At 44.5% G+C, this 18,427-nt stretch overlaps 3 protein-coding genes across 3 annotated transcripts in view; 2 read left to right on the top strand and 1 right to left on the bottom strand.

Annotated features, from left to right (window-relative positions):
- The first annotated feature begins 320 nt into the window (after positions 1–320).
- MRPS25 (mitochondrial ribosomal protein S25) lies at positions 321–1,701 on the top strand. The gene is made up of 4 exons (XM_061362515.1): positions 321–470; positions 573–679; positions 1,016–1,103; positions 1,325–1,701. Exons 1-4 carry the CDS (start codon positions 337–339, stop codon positions 1,515–1,517), a joined length of 522 nt encoding a protein of 173 aa, XP_061218499.1. The 5' UTR covers positions 321–336; the 3' UTR covers positions 1,518–1,701.
- Positions 1,702–3,831: 2,130 nt separating this feature from the next.
- Positions 3,832–14,312, bottom strand: RBSN (rabenosyn, RAB effector). The gene is made up of 12 exons (XM_061362514.1): positions 14,297–14,312; positions 13,846–14,128; positions 11,507–11,650; positions 10,980–11,080; positions 10,317–10,362; positions 10,042–10,203; positions 8,904–9,145; positions 7,988–8,058; positions 7,561–7,647; positions 6,975–7,077; positions 6,460–6,534; positions 3,832–5,599 (listed from the first exon to the last, which is right to left on the bottom strand). The coding sequence occupies exons 2-12, from the start codon at positions 14,006–14,008 to the stop codon at positions 4,463–4,465; spliced, it is 2,331 nt and encodes a 776-aa protein (XP_061218498.1). The 5' UTR covers positions 14,009–14,128; positions 14,297–14,312; the 3' UTR covers positions 3,832–4,462.
- Positions 14,313–14,729: 417 nt separating this feature from the next.
- Positions 14,730–18,427, top strand: part of TMCC1 (transmembrane and coiled-coil domain family 1) — a 120,797-nt gene continuing 117,099 nt past the window's right edge. The window contains exon 1 of the mRNA XM_061362518.1: positions 14,730–14,785. The gene's annotated coding sequence lies outside the window, so the exon portion shown is untranslated. The remainder of the gene's footprint in view (positions 14,786–18,427) is intronic.

Consider the following 18,427-nt stretch of genomic DNA (forward strand, 5'->3'; position numbering starts at 1 on the left):
TCACACACACTTTGTAATGGAGGTAACGGGCTCGGGCTCTATTTTAAACAGCGGCTGAACTCCCACGTCCAGGCGGGCACGTTCTCCTTGAGCACAAAACGTGGGTTTGCATTTGACAGAGCGGTGGGGCACGTTACAGACAGAAACATGCGTTTGTTCGTGCCAAGTATCCCATCGGCGTGAGCAACTTCCCTGTTCCCTCAGCCGCTTCCGTGAACTAACAACGGAAGGAATGAAGCCGCAGTCCCGCCATTTCCGGCCTTCGCTCTCGCAACTTCCGGCTCTACCACTTTCTCCTCTCGTCACTTCCTCTTCCCGCCACTTCCGGCCGCCGCCATGCCGATGAAAGGCCGGTTCCCCATCCGGCGCACGCTGCAGTACCTCAACCAGGGCGATGTCGTCTTCAAAAGCTCGGTGAAGGTGATGACCGTGAACTACAACACGTCGGGAGAGCTCAGCGAAGGGGCGAGGTGAGCGTGGGCGCGACGGGGCGCGGGGCTCAGCGCCCTCCTCAGCGGCCTCTGGGCTTGCGGAGACAGCCCTGCTGGCGCCTGTGTTCTTCTTCCTTCCAGAAAGTTTGTGTTTTTCAACATCCCGCAGATCCAGTACAAGAACCCCTGGGTGCAGATCATGCTCTTCAAGAACATGACCCCCTCGCCCTTCGTCCGGTTCTACCTGGGTAGGTCCCGCCGGCCTTGGCCTGAGCGCAGCCTCGGCTGCAGCGGCGGCTTCCGCGCTGGAAACGGGGGCTGAACCGGCCGCGGCCTGCACTGCGGAAGGAGGGAGCGGGTATAGGGAAGCAGCTCGGAGGGTTAGTAAAGCCCCTGCAACCCTCTGCCTCCACCCCGAGTCATGCTCTTTGCTTTTCCTGTTTAAACGTTACACTGTACCCGACAGCGGCAGAGAGGCTGATGTCTTAGTTCTGGGTGTTTAAAACACTTTTTTCCAGCTGTTGTGAAAGTGCGTTGTAGGGAAAGGAGCCCTTTCATACGTGATTACAAATCTGTTTTCACAGACAATGGAGAACAAGTTTTGGTTGACGTTGAAGATAAAACCAACAAAGAGATTAATGAGCACATTAAGAAAATCCTGGGGAAAAGCAAGTAAGTGACACTTCATAACCTCCTGTACCCTCTTGCATACATCACGGTACAATCCCTGCAAACTTCTGTCAGGTATACAGAGGGAAATGCAACTTCTCCCTGATGTATTTAGCATGAGCTACGAACTGTAAATCTGTCCTTCTGGTAAACTGGGGCCAGGGGAAGGAGAGGAAATGTCACCATTCAGGCTTCTGATAATAACAAATGGATCTTGTTTCTAGAGAAACGCTTGAAAAAGAGGAGAGGGAAAGGAAAAAACTGTCACATCCGGCAACGTTTGGGCCCAAGAAGTACCATCTGCGAGAATGCATGTGTGAAATTGAAGGCCAGGTTCCCTGTCCTGCTTTTGTGCCACTGCCCAAAGAGATGAGGGGAAAATACAAAGCTGCAATGAAAAATGAAGCATCAGCCTGAAAGCTCAAGCCATGCAGTTGTTTTTCCTCAGGGCTGGATAATCAAGGTACTTCAGTGGGAAAAAGAACTAAAAAGCTTCTGGGAACAGGAACAAACAAGTTCATATAATACATGGGAGACAAAGTTTTCTCAGAGCTACAATCAGAATAATTTAAAGTGAAAAATAAATAGAAGTTGAAAGCCAGCTTTTTTTGGTGCCAGTTTTACAAAGCATTACAGTCAACACTGCATATAAGGCAAACAGAACAAGGGAAATGATGCCTGTATCCTACTTGTGCCTGCATGTATAAGGTTGTATAACCAGATCGTGTTTGCTTTGGATAGAGACTAGACTAAAAGTCTCTTCTGAATCTCCACAGCTTCTGCCTTACCAAACATTCACACAATACCTCTAATAGCAGATAAATACTGTATTGCTTACCATTTGGTAATTGCATGTACCTTCCACTCAGGCTGTCAGAGCAGCTGACTGTGGAGCTAAGGACCGAGTACAAAACTTCACACTAGTTCACATGTCCTGTAAGAATTGTCCAGACCAAACACAGCACAAAATAAACATGTTGGTTTATTTCATCTCTTTACAAAGTTCCCACACAGAGCAGTGCATGCAGCTTTAACAAAATTCAATGCTAGTCCTTTACTGAGCTTTATGGATGTCTTCATTCCCTTGTGCCTTGTGAGCCTCACAACAGCCCAAGTATCAGCGTCGAGTCTTCACTTTGGAGATGACTTTAGGAATGAGTTGTCTAGTCTGTCACATTAACACTGACAAAAGATGAGGTATGCTAGTTTGTTATCTGCTTGTAAAAATACATGTACAATAAGGCTACTTTAGTTATTAGTGTATTAGACTGAAAATACAAACAAGGCAGGATAGCTGCAACAAGGAAAAAACACTTAAAATGTGGAAGCTGAATCCACTGAAATTTTATTTTTCATGTTGGTTCCAAAACAGCTCTGGGTTACAATGCAGGGCACAGTCCTCCTGGCCAGCAAACAGACTTAAATATCTACCTTACACTGCTTCTGTTAAAACACTTCCAGGGGTTACATTTCCCTGTCCTAACATCCGTTTTCTGCTACCTTTGTAAATTTGGTGCTACCTTTGTAGATTTGGTGCCACAGGGCACATTTTACTAGTTTATGACCTTTGAGAATCCTGTGCTCCTTTCACCTGGTGCAAGGTAACACTCAGGGACTAAAAATCAACTCTAATAAAACATTTTGGTATAAAAACTTCATGGTCTTGCTCTGCACACCTTTCAACTTCAGATTTAGGCTACAGTAAGAACATCAAGTGTCTTTAATGGGCTGCTCGTAAGTTATTTTGATTAGTTACTAGTGCTGTTAAGTGAGGAGGTGGCTTGGTTTTTTTTAAACAAGAGTTCTGCAAGTCCCCTCCATCAATTTATAGCAAGCTAAAACCAGAGTCCCCGCTCTCCAGGTAGTGCAATTATTTGTGTCTCTAAAATGTTACACAATGCTTGGGTTACAGCTGTGCTGATTAATATATATTATTAGAGAGTTAGTTAATACGTATCCCATTCCATGAAAGTTTACACTTCTGAGTAAGCCCACTATTAGTACTATGCAGGGTGATCTGTGTGATTTCCTTTATTTCAGCTTTAAATAAATACATCTTTTGGATTAACTTCTCCCTTCCACCCTTTCACACACTGATGCCTGATGATGGACCTCTGCCAAAGATAAAAATCCAGGCAGCTCAGACTCCCATCTCACAAAGACATGGTCTGACCTAACCTGAAGGGATCCCACATTTCTGATACCAGCCTTCAGAGCCCAGCTCTAAGCCCTCCTGCATTACCAGTGCTGGCCATCACCCAGGCATCCCCTGGACCACAGGATCCCAACATCACTCCAATTTGGAGCTTCTTACTAAAAACAGACATGCCCAATTCTCAGAACAACTTCCAAAGGGAATCAAAATGAAACAATTGCTGTTTGACCCTACTGCAGCCACAGACTCTCTCCCAACTTTCACAGAATTCCAGTTCAGTGGCACTTCAGCTCTCCATTGTAAACAAGATTTCTGTTCCTTGAATCCTACAAAAAGAGGGTTCCAGTCTCACAAATGACACACGTGATCATTCGGTCACCCAGAGAAGGAATGTGCAGATTCCATACAATAATTAGGAATTGGAGGGTCACTCCTACTGTAGTCCAAAATGGTGCCAGCCTGAGGGTCTTCTCCCTGGAAACAAGTAGGTACTTGCTCCCTGAAGCAGGGCTCTGAAGTCAACCCAGCATGCTCTATTATTGTAGTTTGTGCTCAGAGCAAAGAGGAGACTAAAGGTGATGAAAACACAGCATCCAGATTTTTAGAAACACATTAAAAAGTTGCTCATGTTAAGATCAGTTAGAAAGTTCTCAGTCTTAAAATCCCTTTTACATATTAGCATTGCACAAAATTGATCTGTATATTCTGCACCTCGAAGAATCACAGTAGCCGCCTAACAGCACTTTCTGCTAACACCATCAGGCACTGTAGCACTGCACCATAACATTACTGGGGTGCAGCACTTGAAAAGTTTTTGTCTCTCTTTAGTTAAAGCCCCACTCGAAAGGCCAATACTATTGTAACAGAAAGGGGGAAAGAGAACAACCAACATTGCAACCATTTCCAAATCACAGTTCCCTATTGGCACTTAGCCACTTTGACCAAAATAAACACAAGACCAGGCAGCACTGAGTGTTGTTAACAAGTCATTCCAAAATTCCTTACCACAGGTGTCTGGGACCAGCAGCATACCTCAGCGATTCTTTCTTCAAGACTGAGTAGTAGTGGAAATGCCTAGCTGAAAGTGCATGAAAGTCAAGACTCCCCCAATTCCCTCTTGTGATCTGTACTCCTCTTTGCAAGTATCTGCTCTACCTTCCCATATTTAACAGCAGATTTAAAGTAATGATTACCAAGCCCCATTGCTTCAGCAGTTGGATTTCTCCTTCTGCTTTGCTAGTGTGCGCTTCAATTCCTTTAAGTTCTCTGTCAGTACCTCCACCTCATCCATTCGTCCACTATGTTTGGCATCAAATATATAAGCTTTGATATTATCTATCTGTTGAAGAAGCAGTTCTTCCTCTATAGCCTCCTCTCCAGAATTCTCACTGTCATCCTCCACTTCAAAGGGATTGGTAGAAGATCCTTCTTCAAATGGATTTCCAGAATTCCAGCTGCCCCCTGGTTTTTTAAATGGATTTTCATCCTCTTCGAAAGGGTTTGATGTACTGCCAGGTGCTCCATTAGTTTGTTCCTCCTCCTCCTCATTTTCAAATGGATTATATTCCTTTTTATTACTTTGCAAAGCCGTGTTAGAGAAAGAAACCATTGGAGAAGTGTCTTTGGCAAATGGGTTAGAAGGATCTTCCTCTAACTGAGGGGTATCTGCTTCATCTTCAAAGGGGTTTAGACTGGCTGGCTGATCTTGGGCTTTGTCACACTGTGGGACATTCTGGGGTGCCAGTGTGAAAATCAAGTGCTCTTTAGCTGGCAGCTGCTCAACAGCAGGAGTTTCAAAACCTGGGTTCCCTCTGATCCGAGTAATATCCAAATCCAATGCACACGCTGTCAAGTTACGGTTCTCATTTACAACTCCGTGCTGATGCTGCTTGACTTCTCTGAAGTCTAAGGAGCGTGTCCTTGAATGCTGAGACATGAGTTTGTGCTGTTCTCTTTCCCACTCCTTTTCACAAAGCACCTGAAGTTCCTCCCTCTGCATCTCTTCCTCTTCTGCCTGTTTTTTGGAAAGCTCAATAGCTTTCAGTGTTTGTTGTTGATCATACTCATCCTGAAGCTGCCTCAGGTTCTCTTGCAACATATGGACCTCATCTACCCTATTCGCAGCCTTTGCTTGCTTAATAAAGGATGTAATATTGTCAATCTGCTGAAGAAGAGGGTCTGCTATCTCACTCTCACGTGATATGCTAGATGTAGGTAACCAGCCTTCAGATTTCCTGACTGTTTCTTTTTTCAGGTGAGTTGCATCACCATTAACTGCAGCTGCAGATCTGGAGATGAAATCTTTCTGCTTTTCTTCTTGCTTTCCATGTGTTTCAAGAGCCACCTAAAGTGAGTAACACACAGTAAGAGACCATGACCATGAAAAGTCCTGTTCTGAACATCTGTAGGTACAATCAACTCACTGATCTTAGACATTGCTGGCTGTCACTGAAAGGAATCAGCTGCATTTCTGCTGACTTTGCAGAGAAAATTTATTTTCATAGTACTACCCAAATGCTTCCCTTCAGTTTGTTTGTGATGATATTGAGCAAAATCCCATGACTTCTGCCTCTACAAACTTAAAAGGCAAGCAGGAGCAGTGACAGTGCTTTATAGAGAACAAGAAATGCTGAATGCAACTGTGCAAAGAGTGCTCTAAGACTGATTTGGACAGCAACTATATCAGACATCTGTAGTAGAGCATCTTGTGTTAAAGGCCATCCGTATCATTAGCTTTCAGAGTGCAACAGTTCTTATTTCTCAACCTACCTCAAGATAAAGCTGCTTTAGTTTACAATTCATGATAGTCTCCCTCCTAACTGAAGAAACTCTTTCTCTCAAGAATCATCCTTATTCCCATATATCCTTTTTCACCACCGAAAGCAGCCTCCAAATTCTACTTGTGCAAATGAACTCCAGAACACAATTTGAAAACCCATGTAGATTAACACACGTAGTTTAGGGCTGCAGAAACAGCACATGCCACCAAGTCACTGCTGCTTTCTGCAGGTGTTCAGCTGCTTACTACACAACTGCTTATGTTCTGTATGATACAGTGACTGTGTTACATAGGCATGGAATGATCTGCATTTAAAAAGATGAAAAACTGAAATCCAGCTGCTCATGCACACACACACACCTATGAGGCTTAAGCTTTTGAAGGAGCCCCTGACCCATGATGCAGCAGATCTTAACCTGGCTTACCATATGCAGTCTTCTCTTCTTCAGTTCTTCATACTGATCTTTGGTTGGCAGGGACATCAGGCCAAGCAGTTTCTCCTGGCAAAAATTGAAACATTTTACATTGTTGCTTGCAGGCATTCAGCCAGTTTTCAAGTACTTGAAAAGAGAGATGCCTCCAACAGAACACCCCACAAAGAAAAAGTACGGCTACACTGCAGTCACTGCTGCAGACCTGACCGGGTCTTTGCTGCCAGAGCTATCCTGCTAGCTGGACACCTCAGCAAGAGACAAAGCCAAGTTTCACACATTCTCTTAGGTCACTAAACTCAATACTGCTCTGACTGCACTCTCTGTAGTCAAGATAGCTCATTTTTGGCTGCCATAAGTTATTAGGAGAAGCAATGGTACATACAGACTATATGGGGAACTAATGACTATACAGAAAATGTCTAGAACTAAGCCTCCTGTCAAAACTGTTGCAAGCCAGAGAACACTACATAAAGTCTATGTTCAGCTCATAACATATGCTCCATTACCTGAACAAAAAGTGTAGCTGAATATCTTATCATTCTCTGCAGCTGTAGTGTTTTAGGATGAGGCTGGGGATCTTCATGCAAGCCTAGACTCAAAATCTTCTTACTGCATCAAAGCAAAGCCTCATCAGTTCAGAAACAAGGGCCAGCAAAAGTGCAACAGAAGGGGAGTGAGACAACATTGGATGAAACTTTCTCATGTTTTTAGGTAAAGCACTCTGGAGGTTACAAGTTGTAAGACAAAAAAAACAAGTTGTTTTTTTTTTATGAAAACAAACAAAACCCAAAACGCAAACAAACAAAAAACCCCAAAACCCAAACAAAAACCAACTGTGCCTCTATTTGTTTCCTCTGGCTTAGTTATTTGCACTGCAGAGAAACGCATGATTTTTAAGGCTGGAAAAGGAAGTAGAAATTGATGGTGCACAAGGACAGCATCTACCTTTTCACATGCTCCTTACAGCTGAACACACTGATTGTCCATACGAATAAGTGGGTATGTGATACACAAATAGTTGGGAAAGACTGTAAAGAAGTCATAAATAGACACACACATGCTGGGGGAGGGGGAAAGGGAGAGATCTTTTACCTTAAGGCATCTATAAGTTCGTATACTTTTTGAATCTCCACCCTCAAGTCATTAGCGTTGTCAAGACTGTAGGTTGTCTCCCCAGCACTAAGAAATAAATATGGCTTCATTGTAAGTCATGCTTCCAGCTAACAATACACACAGCACTAGAAGTTCTCCCAAGATGACTAAGATTTAACAAGTGGCAACTCTAAAGGGGTTGAAAGGATGACACAGAGCGGCACCTCAGTGGGAAGTGGCAATGTTACCATCCACAGTTAACTCAGTGCTACTCTGAAGAGCATCCAAAAGACAACAGATAATCTAACAGTGCTTTTTTAATAATTGACACACTCTTGCAGACTTGGCACAGTTCCTCAGTCCTTCCCACTCTTCTACGGAATAAAAGTACATACATACATTCATAAACTCAGCAAACAGGGCTTACTTCAGTGATTCTGCCATCCTTATATACTCTGGTGCCTTCTGGTCAACTTTCTCCATGCAGAATCGGAGTTTCTTGTTTGAAACAAAATGTATGAGAAAAGAACTTCCATTAAACACTTATGCAAGTACATGCTGACATCAACCTTGCACACTGCATGTGCACATTCAAAGTTAACCGTGAGAAAAGCCATTTAATTATTCAGGATGACAAGACCCTCCCGTCATTTTTCCAACACAGATGGCATAGTCAGGAACAGAGAAAGACTCCCTGAATTTCTGCAAGATGAATTTTGCAGTTAAAAGCTGTTATAATGGACAGCTTGGACAACTTCTAGCCTTAAATCTCTTCACAAAGCACACCAACTCCCATTACTATTAACTTGGGGAGGTTGTGGACTCAACTTAAAAGATACCTGATGATTGTCAGTACCTGCTTTCAACACAGAGTTGAACACAATCTTCCAACCATACACTCTTGATTGACCTCACTGGTTTAAAAAAAACATCTGCCATGAGTGTGATGACAAACAGTGCTGACAATATTGAGTCCTATAGTGCCAGAGCAGCCCAAAGTGCACAGCGTACCATTGGTTTAAATAAGAACTGTTCTGGGGAATCCCAGCTGACACAGCTCACAATTTTGAGAGGTGCATCTCAGAACTATCAGCTCTAGAGTATGAGAATGAAGATGCATCTTAAAATGGTGTTATCATGATATAACTACTGCATGGCAATTAGCTCCATCATTTCAGACATATCTCTGTTACATGGCATAAACACAAAGTAGGATCTATTCTAACACAAGTGAGTATTAAGTCATTAAGTAAGCACTCAGACATGAGATAACAAGCCTGAAGTCAAGTAGTGACAACCACAGGCAGATACACTGAGGATGGAAGCAGCAAAGACTGATTTACCTCATAGAGTTTCACAATCTCTGGAGTGTGCTCTTTCTCATCGATCTGTTGTTCTCTTTTCAACAGGGTATCTTTGCAGTGCCGACAACATCGGATTCGGTCATCATCCTTCTCATCCAGAACTGAGCTCACACTGCTTATGCTGCTAATGCTGCCACGGCGGGAGCCATGGACACTGTTTGGTGAGGAGTTCGGGCTCGTATGAGAACCCAAGGCCTCTCTGCTGGCGCTAGTGAGCTTGCCTAAACATTACACACAGGTAAGTTTTATAGCAACTGGAGAAGCCAACAGATTTTACTGACACAAATGAATTGCACTTTAACAGAAACTTTACATTCAGGTCATATTAGAAAACCAAGTTGAAATAATCTGCTGAAAAAGACACACAGGGAACCTATGACAACCAAGGCTGCAAGTCAGAATTTGGGTCTTCACTGTAAACCTGCTCCATCCTAGAAGGAGCTAGAGAGCAGACTGTTGAGAAGCACCTACTTGGCTTGTGCGTAAAAGCATTCTCATGTTGGAGCTTGCACTGTTATAGAACAGCATGTGCAACAACAGCTACCTTATGTTGCCCACGTTTTGTGCTTAACTGAGCTGTTTGTAAAGTTCAGCTTATTTATTTCAACAGAAAACGCTGTCTCCTCCCCAATGTGCTGGATGAGGAAATTAAAGTTTGAAGGGTTTCTTAAAGGCCTGTGGCTGAATTTCTTTAATGTCAGCATGTGGACAACCATGGCAAAGACTGGAAATACGTGCAATAGTTTCAAATGTCAAGAACCTTGGCAGTTTTAATTCCTAGAGCTTATATCTTCATAATTATGGTACTTGGTAGACTCAAATACTAAATATTAACTGTATTTACTAGTAGTATATCCTACTACTTCTTCTAGTAACTTTTTTAGGGTTATGTAACACTCCCAAACCTGAAGAAGGAATGGAGACAAAGAATGGAGAAATCATTTTTCCTGTTTCACAGACAAGTGGCTGCATGATGCTGAATGACACATTAAGGACCAAGTTTTCCACAGAGACAGAATGTTACCAGCAGCTTTTTTTCTAATGGCAGAAAGGCTGGACAGAGTTAGCACTGAGTGAGCTAAGGAGAGGAGGAATTAACAGCATACACTGTACTTACTTGCCAAAGGAAGACCAACAAGTTCCATGCACTTCTTGCACATAATAGACCCACAAAGGCGGCAGTGGTGACGTCGGTTTCGAATACTGAACTTACTGCCACAGTCTGGGCAGAAGGGAACATCCTGGTCACTGACCCAAGGCACAACAGACTTCTCTATAGCTGTGATAGGGCAAAAGTAGGGAGGAATACACACAATGTAAAATATTCATTCAATTAATTCCTCAGCTGGTTAAACTACAAGAACAAAGAGTCTGCAGTAAGCTCATACCAACCTCTTATTTTGGCTGACTCAGTGTTTGCTCTGTCAAACGATGTAAGCTAGTAGGAGATAAACAACATATTCAAGAAAATGGTACTTTGCAAGAAAAAGCCCCAGTACAGTCCATCCCAGTGAGAAAAAGAAACCTATAGGTTTGAAGAGACAGAAGTCTCAGCCTGTTCTGCACCCGATTCCTGCAACTTCCCTATTTATTTCTAATGCAATATTAATAAAGTAGTTCCAAACAATGACACCAAAGCTGTACAAATCAGAGCATTTGGGACATAATCCTTACAGCATCCAACATTATCTGAGACAAAATGCAAGTATATCATTGGTAGATTTTGAAGAATTGAAGAATGGGAAGCTGGAAGAATCATGACAAACAAATCAGGGAGAAATTTAGCAAAAGGTGAAGAAAATATACAGGGAAAGAAACAGTTCCTGAAGCAGGCGGGTGTAGTATCTTCATCTTGAAACTAGTGCACAAAACAGAAGTCAAATCCACAGTATGGGTTCAGACCAAGCACAGAACTCAAGGATAGAGAAAGAAAACAGTAATGTGTGAACAGAGTATTAGTTTAGTATCCTTTATAAAAGTGGCTGCTAGATAAATGGGCACACTTCATACTAAAGACATATTAAATATTAAAAATATTAAAAGCATCAAATTTACCTTTTCTAACCTGATTATTAACTTATTGACTTCTACTACATAGTGATCAATCCTGGCTGCTCGGTGTTTCTTGAAATCAGAAAGATGGCTTCTCATAGCACCTGGAGAGATAGCAAAAAAGTGTTGACAGTCACCCAGGTGTTCTGAATGGACTTAAATGCCCCTTGAAAGACAGCTCTCCACTACTTATGTCTCATCTTCAAACTGAATTTTAAAGACACATTAGAACCCTACATTTTCATGGTGCTGCCCTAAATAAAACATGCAGGTTAAAGCCCAACCTCCAGGCTAGCAATAAAACAGCATTTTCTTTCTACTACAGAAAACAACAGGCACTATGTTGAAGTCTGCAACATCTGCAACAAAGTTTTTTCCCCTCTTCATCCCTCAGTTACATCTGGCAAGCTATTATCAGCTAGTAGTGTTCTCCAAACCAACTCCACACAATTCCATGCAGCATCAGCAGTACTGTAGCACTTTTCCAATTAAAGAAAAATCCTTGCTGCATCACTTTCTAGTTCTCCTACCGACTTCCTGAGGCTCCCACATGTATGGATCTACTCCACCATAGCTGAATGACTCGTATCGCTCCTGAGATCCAGAATCAGTTCTGTCATCTCCTTCTCGTTTCAGCAATTTCTTCTTTGCTCTTTTGGCCTTCTGGACTAGATCTGAAAAGGATAAATCCAAGTTACCAAACATGGCAGGTAGTCACCAAATATTTGTCACATGAAGTTTCTCATCTTTTACCACAGATCTTTTTCCTTGATGACAGTTTTATCCTCAACATATTCTGCTTAGAACCAGAATGTGGTTCAGGGAATCACAGATGACTTGAAATGCTCTTTGTTATCTGTCACAAAGTAGCACTATGGCCCTGATGACAAACCAGTAGTTTTAGACACTCCATTCAGGGACTTCACTGTAAAGCAGTAAGCTGTCTTTAACTATGGGACCCATTCCACAGCATTCTGGGACATCATGCAGATGATACCTTCATTCTCTTAATTCCTGATGACTTTCTTAGGTTTCAAGGATGTTCAACACTGTCTTGTTGCACAAACTACAAACTAAGTATTTCAGTGTGCTTATACACATAAATACTTTCAGAAGCACTAAACAGCCCCAATCTCCTGTCAATGCTGGCAAGAAGGCAGTCTCCTGAGGCTTGAAACTGCAGAGCTTCTGAAGCTACACTCCTCTCTGTATGCTAGGAGAAGCTGAGGGCTCTACTCACCAGACACATTCAGTTGTGGGAGTTATGCTACCTCCCAAAATTGCACTCAGTGATATAAAACCCACTTCTCAACAAAGCTGTCAAGGATTTCTCCTCCACCCACCTACTCTCAAGCCAGCACTGCAAAGACCAGCTAGACCCTGCAGTTCAAGTTTACACCACCTAAATAAGAAACAGATTTGCACCTGAGACTTCAAAAGCCTGATATACTCAGAAAGAAGTAGGGATGCCTCATGGCTTTGTCACACACACAAACTTTTCAAGCAATCCTCATAATTTTGTTTCCCATGAAGTCCAACTTAACCACGTCAATATGACCCAACTGAATCAATACAGTGATTTGTAAGCATTTCTAGAACTCCAGTTACAGTAGTTGGAGTTGAGCACAGTCCCTACAACAGGCAATTTAAATCAGTGGTTCTGCTGGCCTGCCTTCTTCTAAAAGGGACCTCACTGAATAGACCCTGACATGAAGACCTAGGACAGAAAATAAGCAGACAAAACCAACGTCCTTTATGCAAAAAACATGTATGAAAGACGGCCTGAGAAGTCACAGTACACTAGTTTAAATTAAAACAACACTGAGAGAATAAAATCAAAGTGCAGGTGTTTTGTATTAAATAAAAGCATTTTGGAAATCTTGCCAACCCAAGTTGTTGTTTTCTTTCCTCTTACCACGGTGAAAACCACGTTGTTATTTTGGTTTAAACCCTCACGGAAGCACCTGTGATTCAGCTCTTTGCAGCACTGTACCCGTGTGAGAACACAGCTGCAGTACTGAGCACTCTGCCTGCACTGTCCAAGAGCAGCACAGTGCCAAGAGCCAGGAAGTAGCCAGACTGATGGAAAGCAACCTAAAGATTTGTGAAGTATTCTGTGCTGCCCTTGAGATCGGCTTGTTAAACCCATAACACTTTCACTGAAGAAACAGGCTTTTGAAATAACAGTCATCAATCTCAGGGGGAAAAAAAGCAGAGGCAAGAGTAAAGATTCAGGGCAGCCAGGCCACTCTCTCTCATATAATAAACACAAAAGGACTTTTACAGGGAACATACAGAATTACCACCAGGTTTGGCACATTTTTCTCTCAATGTAAGATGACACTGAGTGCACAAGGGGATAAAAAGGTAAATATTTTACTTAAACAGAAATCAAAGGGGTTTACAGACCGCAGCAGCAGTTGGCAACACACAGCACAACCCCGGGACGTTTCATCCACATTCTTCTTTTTTTCCCCCCAACAACCTTTCTGAACTTCACACACTGTAACTGCAACTGCAGTTTTACCTACTGTCGGAACACACGATTAATAACTCAGTACCTAACGAGTACCAGATTCCCTTTATTCAGTAAGGCCTTCAAGTAATGCTTGGGAATTCATCTGGGTTTCAGTATAAATCAAGAGTTTTTCGATAAAAACAAAGCAGCCCAAAGGGCCAAGAATAAGTCACGCACAGAAACGGACACTTGAAGAGTGATGACTTTTAGCGGCTCCTTCCGAATTTTCTTATCGAAAGTATCAGAAATAATTTAAAACTTCTGCCTGGGCCTGAGGTAACGCGGCAGGAGCCCCGCGGTGCCCACGCCTGGCAGAACAGAACGCGTTAAAATGCCGGTGGCGGCTCTTACTTTTGAGCTGCGCTTTGACATCCCTGTCCTCGCGGGAGTGCTCCTCCTCGTAGTGCGTCTGGAGCTGGTAGAATGACTGCAGGTCCTTCAGGCAGAGCGGGCACAGGAACCCTTCCCGCATCTCCGCCGGGTCCCCGAAGGGCGGCGCGCAGCCGGACGCCATGGTGCCGGCTGCTGGCGGGCCGCGATCGCTCTCCGGGCTCAGCAGCGGCGGCAGGGCAGAGCAGGGCGCGGCCGCCCCGCAGGGCCAAAGCGCGGGGTCGGCATCATCCTTCGCGGCTTTCTGGAAGAGACGCGGGCAGCGGCGTCAGGCGGGCGGACGGGCTGACGGCTTCACCCCTGCTCCACCGCGGCGCCGAAGAGGCTGAGAGCTACTGGGCCGCGGCGGGGCCGAGCTGCGAGCGCGGAGGCGAGGCCTAGCGCTGGCGGCTCACTAAGCAGGCGCACGTACCCCGCACTCGCCGGGAGCGCTGCACCGCAGCTCGGCCGCGCAGGGAGAGGGGCAAGGCCTAGCGCTCGCACCCACCGGCGAGAGGGGCCAGAGCTCGGGAGCGCGGGCGGGGCTCACCTCAGGCTTGGCAGGAGGCGCGTGTCAGCAGCGACACCGGGACACCGGCACCCCGCACCCACCGGTAGGCCCCGGCTGCCCGGGAGCGGTAAGAGACGACGGAAGGCGGAGAGAGCACCGAGATATCGATGGGCGGAAGGGGTGGGGACAAGCGGGGCTCATCCGGGGCCGGCGGAAGATGAGGGGCCTAGCTAAGGCGTGCGCTGCCGAGCGCAGAGCTATGGATGGAGGGCGGGGCCGGGGTGGTGGCAATGTGGGGCCGGGCCCAGGCCCACACCCCCTCATGGGAGTGCAGGGACCGCTCCGCTGTTTTCATCCACCCTGGAACGGACCCTGGTAGCAGGGCCTGCTGCAGCATCCCGAGGCTTGCAGGTGTGTATGAGAGAGGCTGCGTGCCATCGCTGTGACAGAATCCTGTCAGGAGCGGGGTTTCCGGGGCCTCCCGCTGCTTCGAGACATCGCACACCTAGTCGCGGTGCCGTTACTCCTGAGCGGGCTCGGGACCGGCGTGGCTAACGGGGACAAGCCCGGTGTCCCCATCCTTAGCCTGCCAGACGAAAGCGTTCCAAAGTCGTGACGCGGGCGCCGTGCTGCCGGCGGAGCCGCAGGGAAGCGGGAACCCACCAGCACCTGGCGAGCCGCTGTGTCAATGGCAGAAGGTTTTCGATAGCCCCTTTGTGATGGAAGGGCCTGTTTAGTCTCAGCTGGCAGAAGACTGCTGCCCCGCGTTCCCTTGCGTGGGGGAAATAACGGCAGCGCGGAGCCTGCTCCTGCTTCACCCGTTAGAATTACAGGCTTTTGGAGGCAGAGATTATCTTCTGTGACAATGCTATTTACACTGGAGCCCTAGACATTAAAAGTGGTTTTTCACTGCACTTTTATGCTTGGAGTTAAGTCCTTTAAAACATTAAAGGGTGGGAGTGTTTTCCAAGGCATGAATTATATAGATGCCCAACTTCACAGGACTTCAAATCCCAGCTAAAGCACATAGGGTGTTCACAGACGGGTTGAGGGATTTTTACGAGTCATTCTAAATTTTGGTCTCATTCCTGCACTCTGGCCCTTGTGCGCTGACTGTTAACGTGCACCTTGTCACATCACCAGTGAGTTTCATCTGGTTTGTGTTTATTGTTCCATCATCTAGCAAAAGTATAATGGGAAACCAAAGTCCTAAACGTGAACGGGAGATTTAACCATAGCAGTAAATGAATGTTAGAAACAATCAAACTCTGGTTTTTTACATGTACAGTTTGCTGTTAGGAACCATTATGCTCTGGTTTTCAAAACTGTGCAGTCTTGATTCAGTTATGAGTAGAGAAACGGATGCTGTGGAAATAGTGTGGCACCCAGTCACAGTCCCCCTTCTGTTCCGCATGCAAAACAGGACCAGTTTTGCTGGTTGAAAACCAGAAAGGGATCTTGTCATGCTGTAAAAGCTGCCCTTGTCGGGTACTGTCCCTGCAGCGCACTCGGGTACATTATAAAACGTTGAGGCTTTTTTTGTTTGGCTGTTTTTTTAGAAGGTATGATTGTGCTTTTAAATTATTTATTTAACAAGTGAAGGGGCTGTTGGAACCCCAAGCATTTCTTGTTCTATGGGTGTAGGGAAGAGACAAGGAAAGTGGGTGATGGAAGCCGTGCCTGTCACTAGGTGTCACACCGAGCACAGCTGAGCCCACGGCAGACCTGCGGTGCCCTGCGGTGGATCCCGCACCCAGGGACTGCTTGGCTGGTTGCTTGAAAGACTCTTCTGCAGCAGGATGGTCCTGGCCGCTGGCAGCCCGATCCTCTCCTGTCATTCAGAAGTCGAGAGGATGAAGTGTAAGGAAAAGCGAGGCTGTACTGAACAGCAAGCTCTTTCCTTAAACCTGTGCTTCTCTACGGCTTCGGTGACTGTGCCGTTTGTTTGCATGTTTCTGAATTTAAAGAGTCTTCAACACTTTCTGAGGAACTCATTGCACATTAAGTCTCTGCACTGTTTAGGGTGATCTGAATCCTTATGAGAGTATTAGACTCTGGTTGGGAGACTCCCAGAGAGAATTACAGAAGTGATAATACAACGTTAGCCTTCCAGATGTAGTGTTGTGTTGAATGGTGTCTGTGCACTCCCAAAGGGAAATGTGGGCTCCTGTGTCTCTGAGGGCCCCACGTCTTTTTACAGAGGAGCGCAATCCAGGTTTGTGCTGGTGTAAATGAGGATAGATTTTGGCTGCTTGTCACTTAGGCTCATCACACTTTCCCACACAGAGTGTTCACAAAATGAAAAACTCCAGGTCAGTCTAAAGCAATCCAGTTTACACTTCTTCAAACATGATTTTTTTCATCCAGCTAGTTGCAATAGGAAGAGAGGTGTTTAGGGAAAAATTAAACCTTACTGAAATGCTACAGTGGGAATACAACTGAGAAGGGGGGCAGTCAGCCCTGTAGCTGTGGCACAGTCCTGCCAGAAATATCTTCTAGTTAATGTTCACGTGTACTCACCGACTTGTAATATCTTCAGCACCATTTGAAATGTTAAAAATGGAATCTGATCCCAGCACGGGAGAGATAAATGTAGACTAGAAGTAATTCTTGGTGATGCCCGTCTACTTCTCCAGGAATGCAGTGGGACATTTTTGCACAAGTATGGCTTACTCACTGTAAAAACTATGTTCAATATCTGAAAGTTGTGTTGAGTTCAGTATAGACTTTGGGGTGGAAAATCAGAATGTTCTTTGGAAAATCAGAGTGTTCTTCCTAAACTAAGTGGCCAGTTAATTTTGAGTGGCACTGTGTGTAAAATTGGCCTAAATTCAGTTTTGTAATTTAATGATAGATTTAAAAAAAATAATTTTGAATCTCCTAGCATTGAAAGGGATTAGCATGAAATTCTTCCTACAGCGTTGATTTTAATTTATTTGCTAAAACTTTATTGTTCATTTAGGTGGATCTAAACCAACATTTTCTGTATTTTTCATTTTGGTCATGGAACTGAACTGAGGAACACAAAGGAACACATTGCTGTTCCTTTTAACAAAGCTTATACATTCAATGTACTCCAGTTGCTTTGAGTAAACATTTTGATACAAACCAAATCCGTTTAAGCAGTCTGTGCAGAGAGGACAGAAGCTCCATTTCCATGCTAAACCATGGCTTTTCTGTGTTTGCAGACTCCTCAATCAAAACTGGCAGGTGGTGATTTGTAAGAGCTGCAGCTGACAGCTTGTTGAGCCCCATTTGTCTGATTTGCCTATTAACTGCTTCAGCACTGGCAGGCCAGCATCTGCATAAATTTATCTGGCTCTAACTGCTGCTGAGGAATCTGGGATGTTGGGTCTGAATGCTGGAGTGTGGTACCACTTGTACACAGGGTAGGTGAATTATAAGGGGCAGTAAGGATTCAGAATTCCTTTCTGTTTGCATTCTATGTAATGTTCTAACTGTAGGATCCATATGCCACAATGTCTAGATTATGTTCAAGGCTCATTTTGGATTTCAAGCACCTCTGTATTTGGGTGCTGTCTCCTGTAGCCTCTCTTGTCTTCTATTTCCCCTATAAATTTGTACAGCAACCAGTTCCCTTCTTGAAAGCATCTCTAAAATCAGTAAGTGGATACCCTCAACAGAGGGTGTTCAATAGTGAATGATTTGTGACTTTTTTCAGGGCTGTGTGGCTGTCTTTTTCAACACCACCTGCTTGTTTGAAGAGCTTACTTTTTGTCTTGACTGCTTTGGCTCAGAGAACCTTCCATATAGTTTTACTATATTTTTCATTTGTCTTTCCTTTTCTCTCTCCTCCTCCTCTTCTCTTTCTACAATATCTTCTTCAGACACCCCACACAGTAGCAGCTTCAAAATCAGGAAGGAAGTTAGGCTTCAAACATATGCTTCTTTGTGAAAATCAGTTTAAAACAGCAATCATATTTTAGGCAACCTCTTCAAAGCACGTCACTTTCCCTAGTTTTCTTGGTCATAATCTCACATTTTTTCCTATACCAATAAACTACTGAAGTCTCTAGGCTGCATCATACTCAA

Source organism: Neopsephotus bourkii, unplaced genomic scaffold (genome assembly GCF_033783945.1).
Source record: "Neopsephotus bourkii isolate Nb327-2 ecotype Australia unplaced genomic scaffold, CSIRO-AGI_Nbou_v1 NB_1120, whole genome shotgun sequence".
Classification (NCBI taxonomy): Eukaryota; Metazoa; Chordata; class Aves; order Psittaciformes; family Psittacidae; genus Neopsephotus; species Neopsephotus bourkii.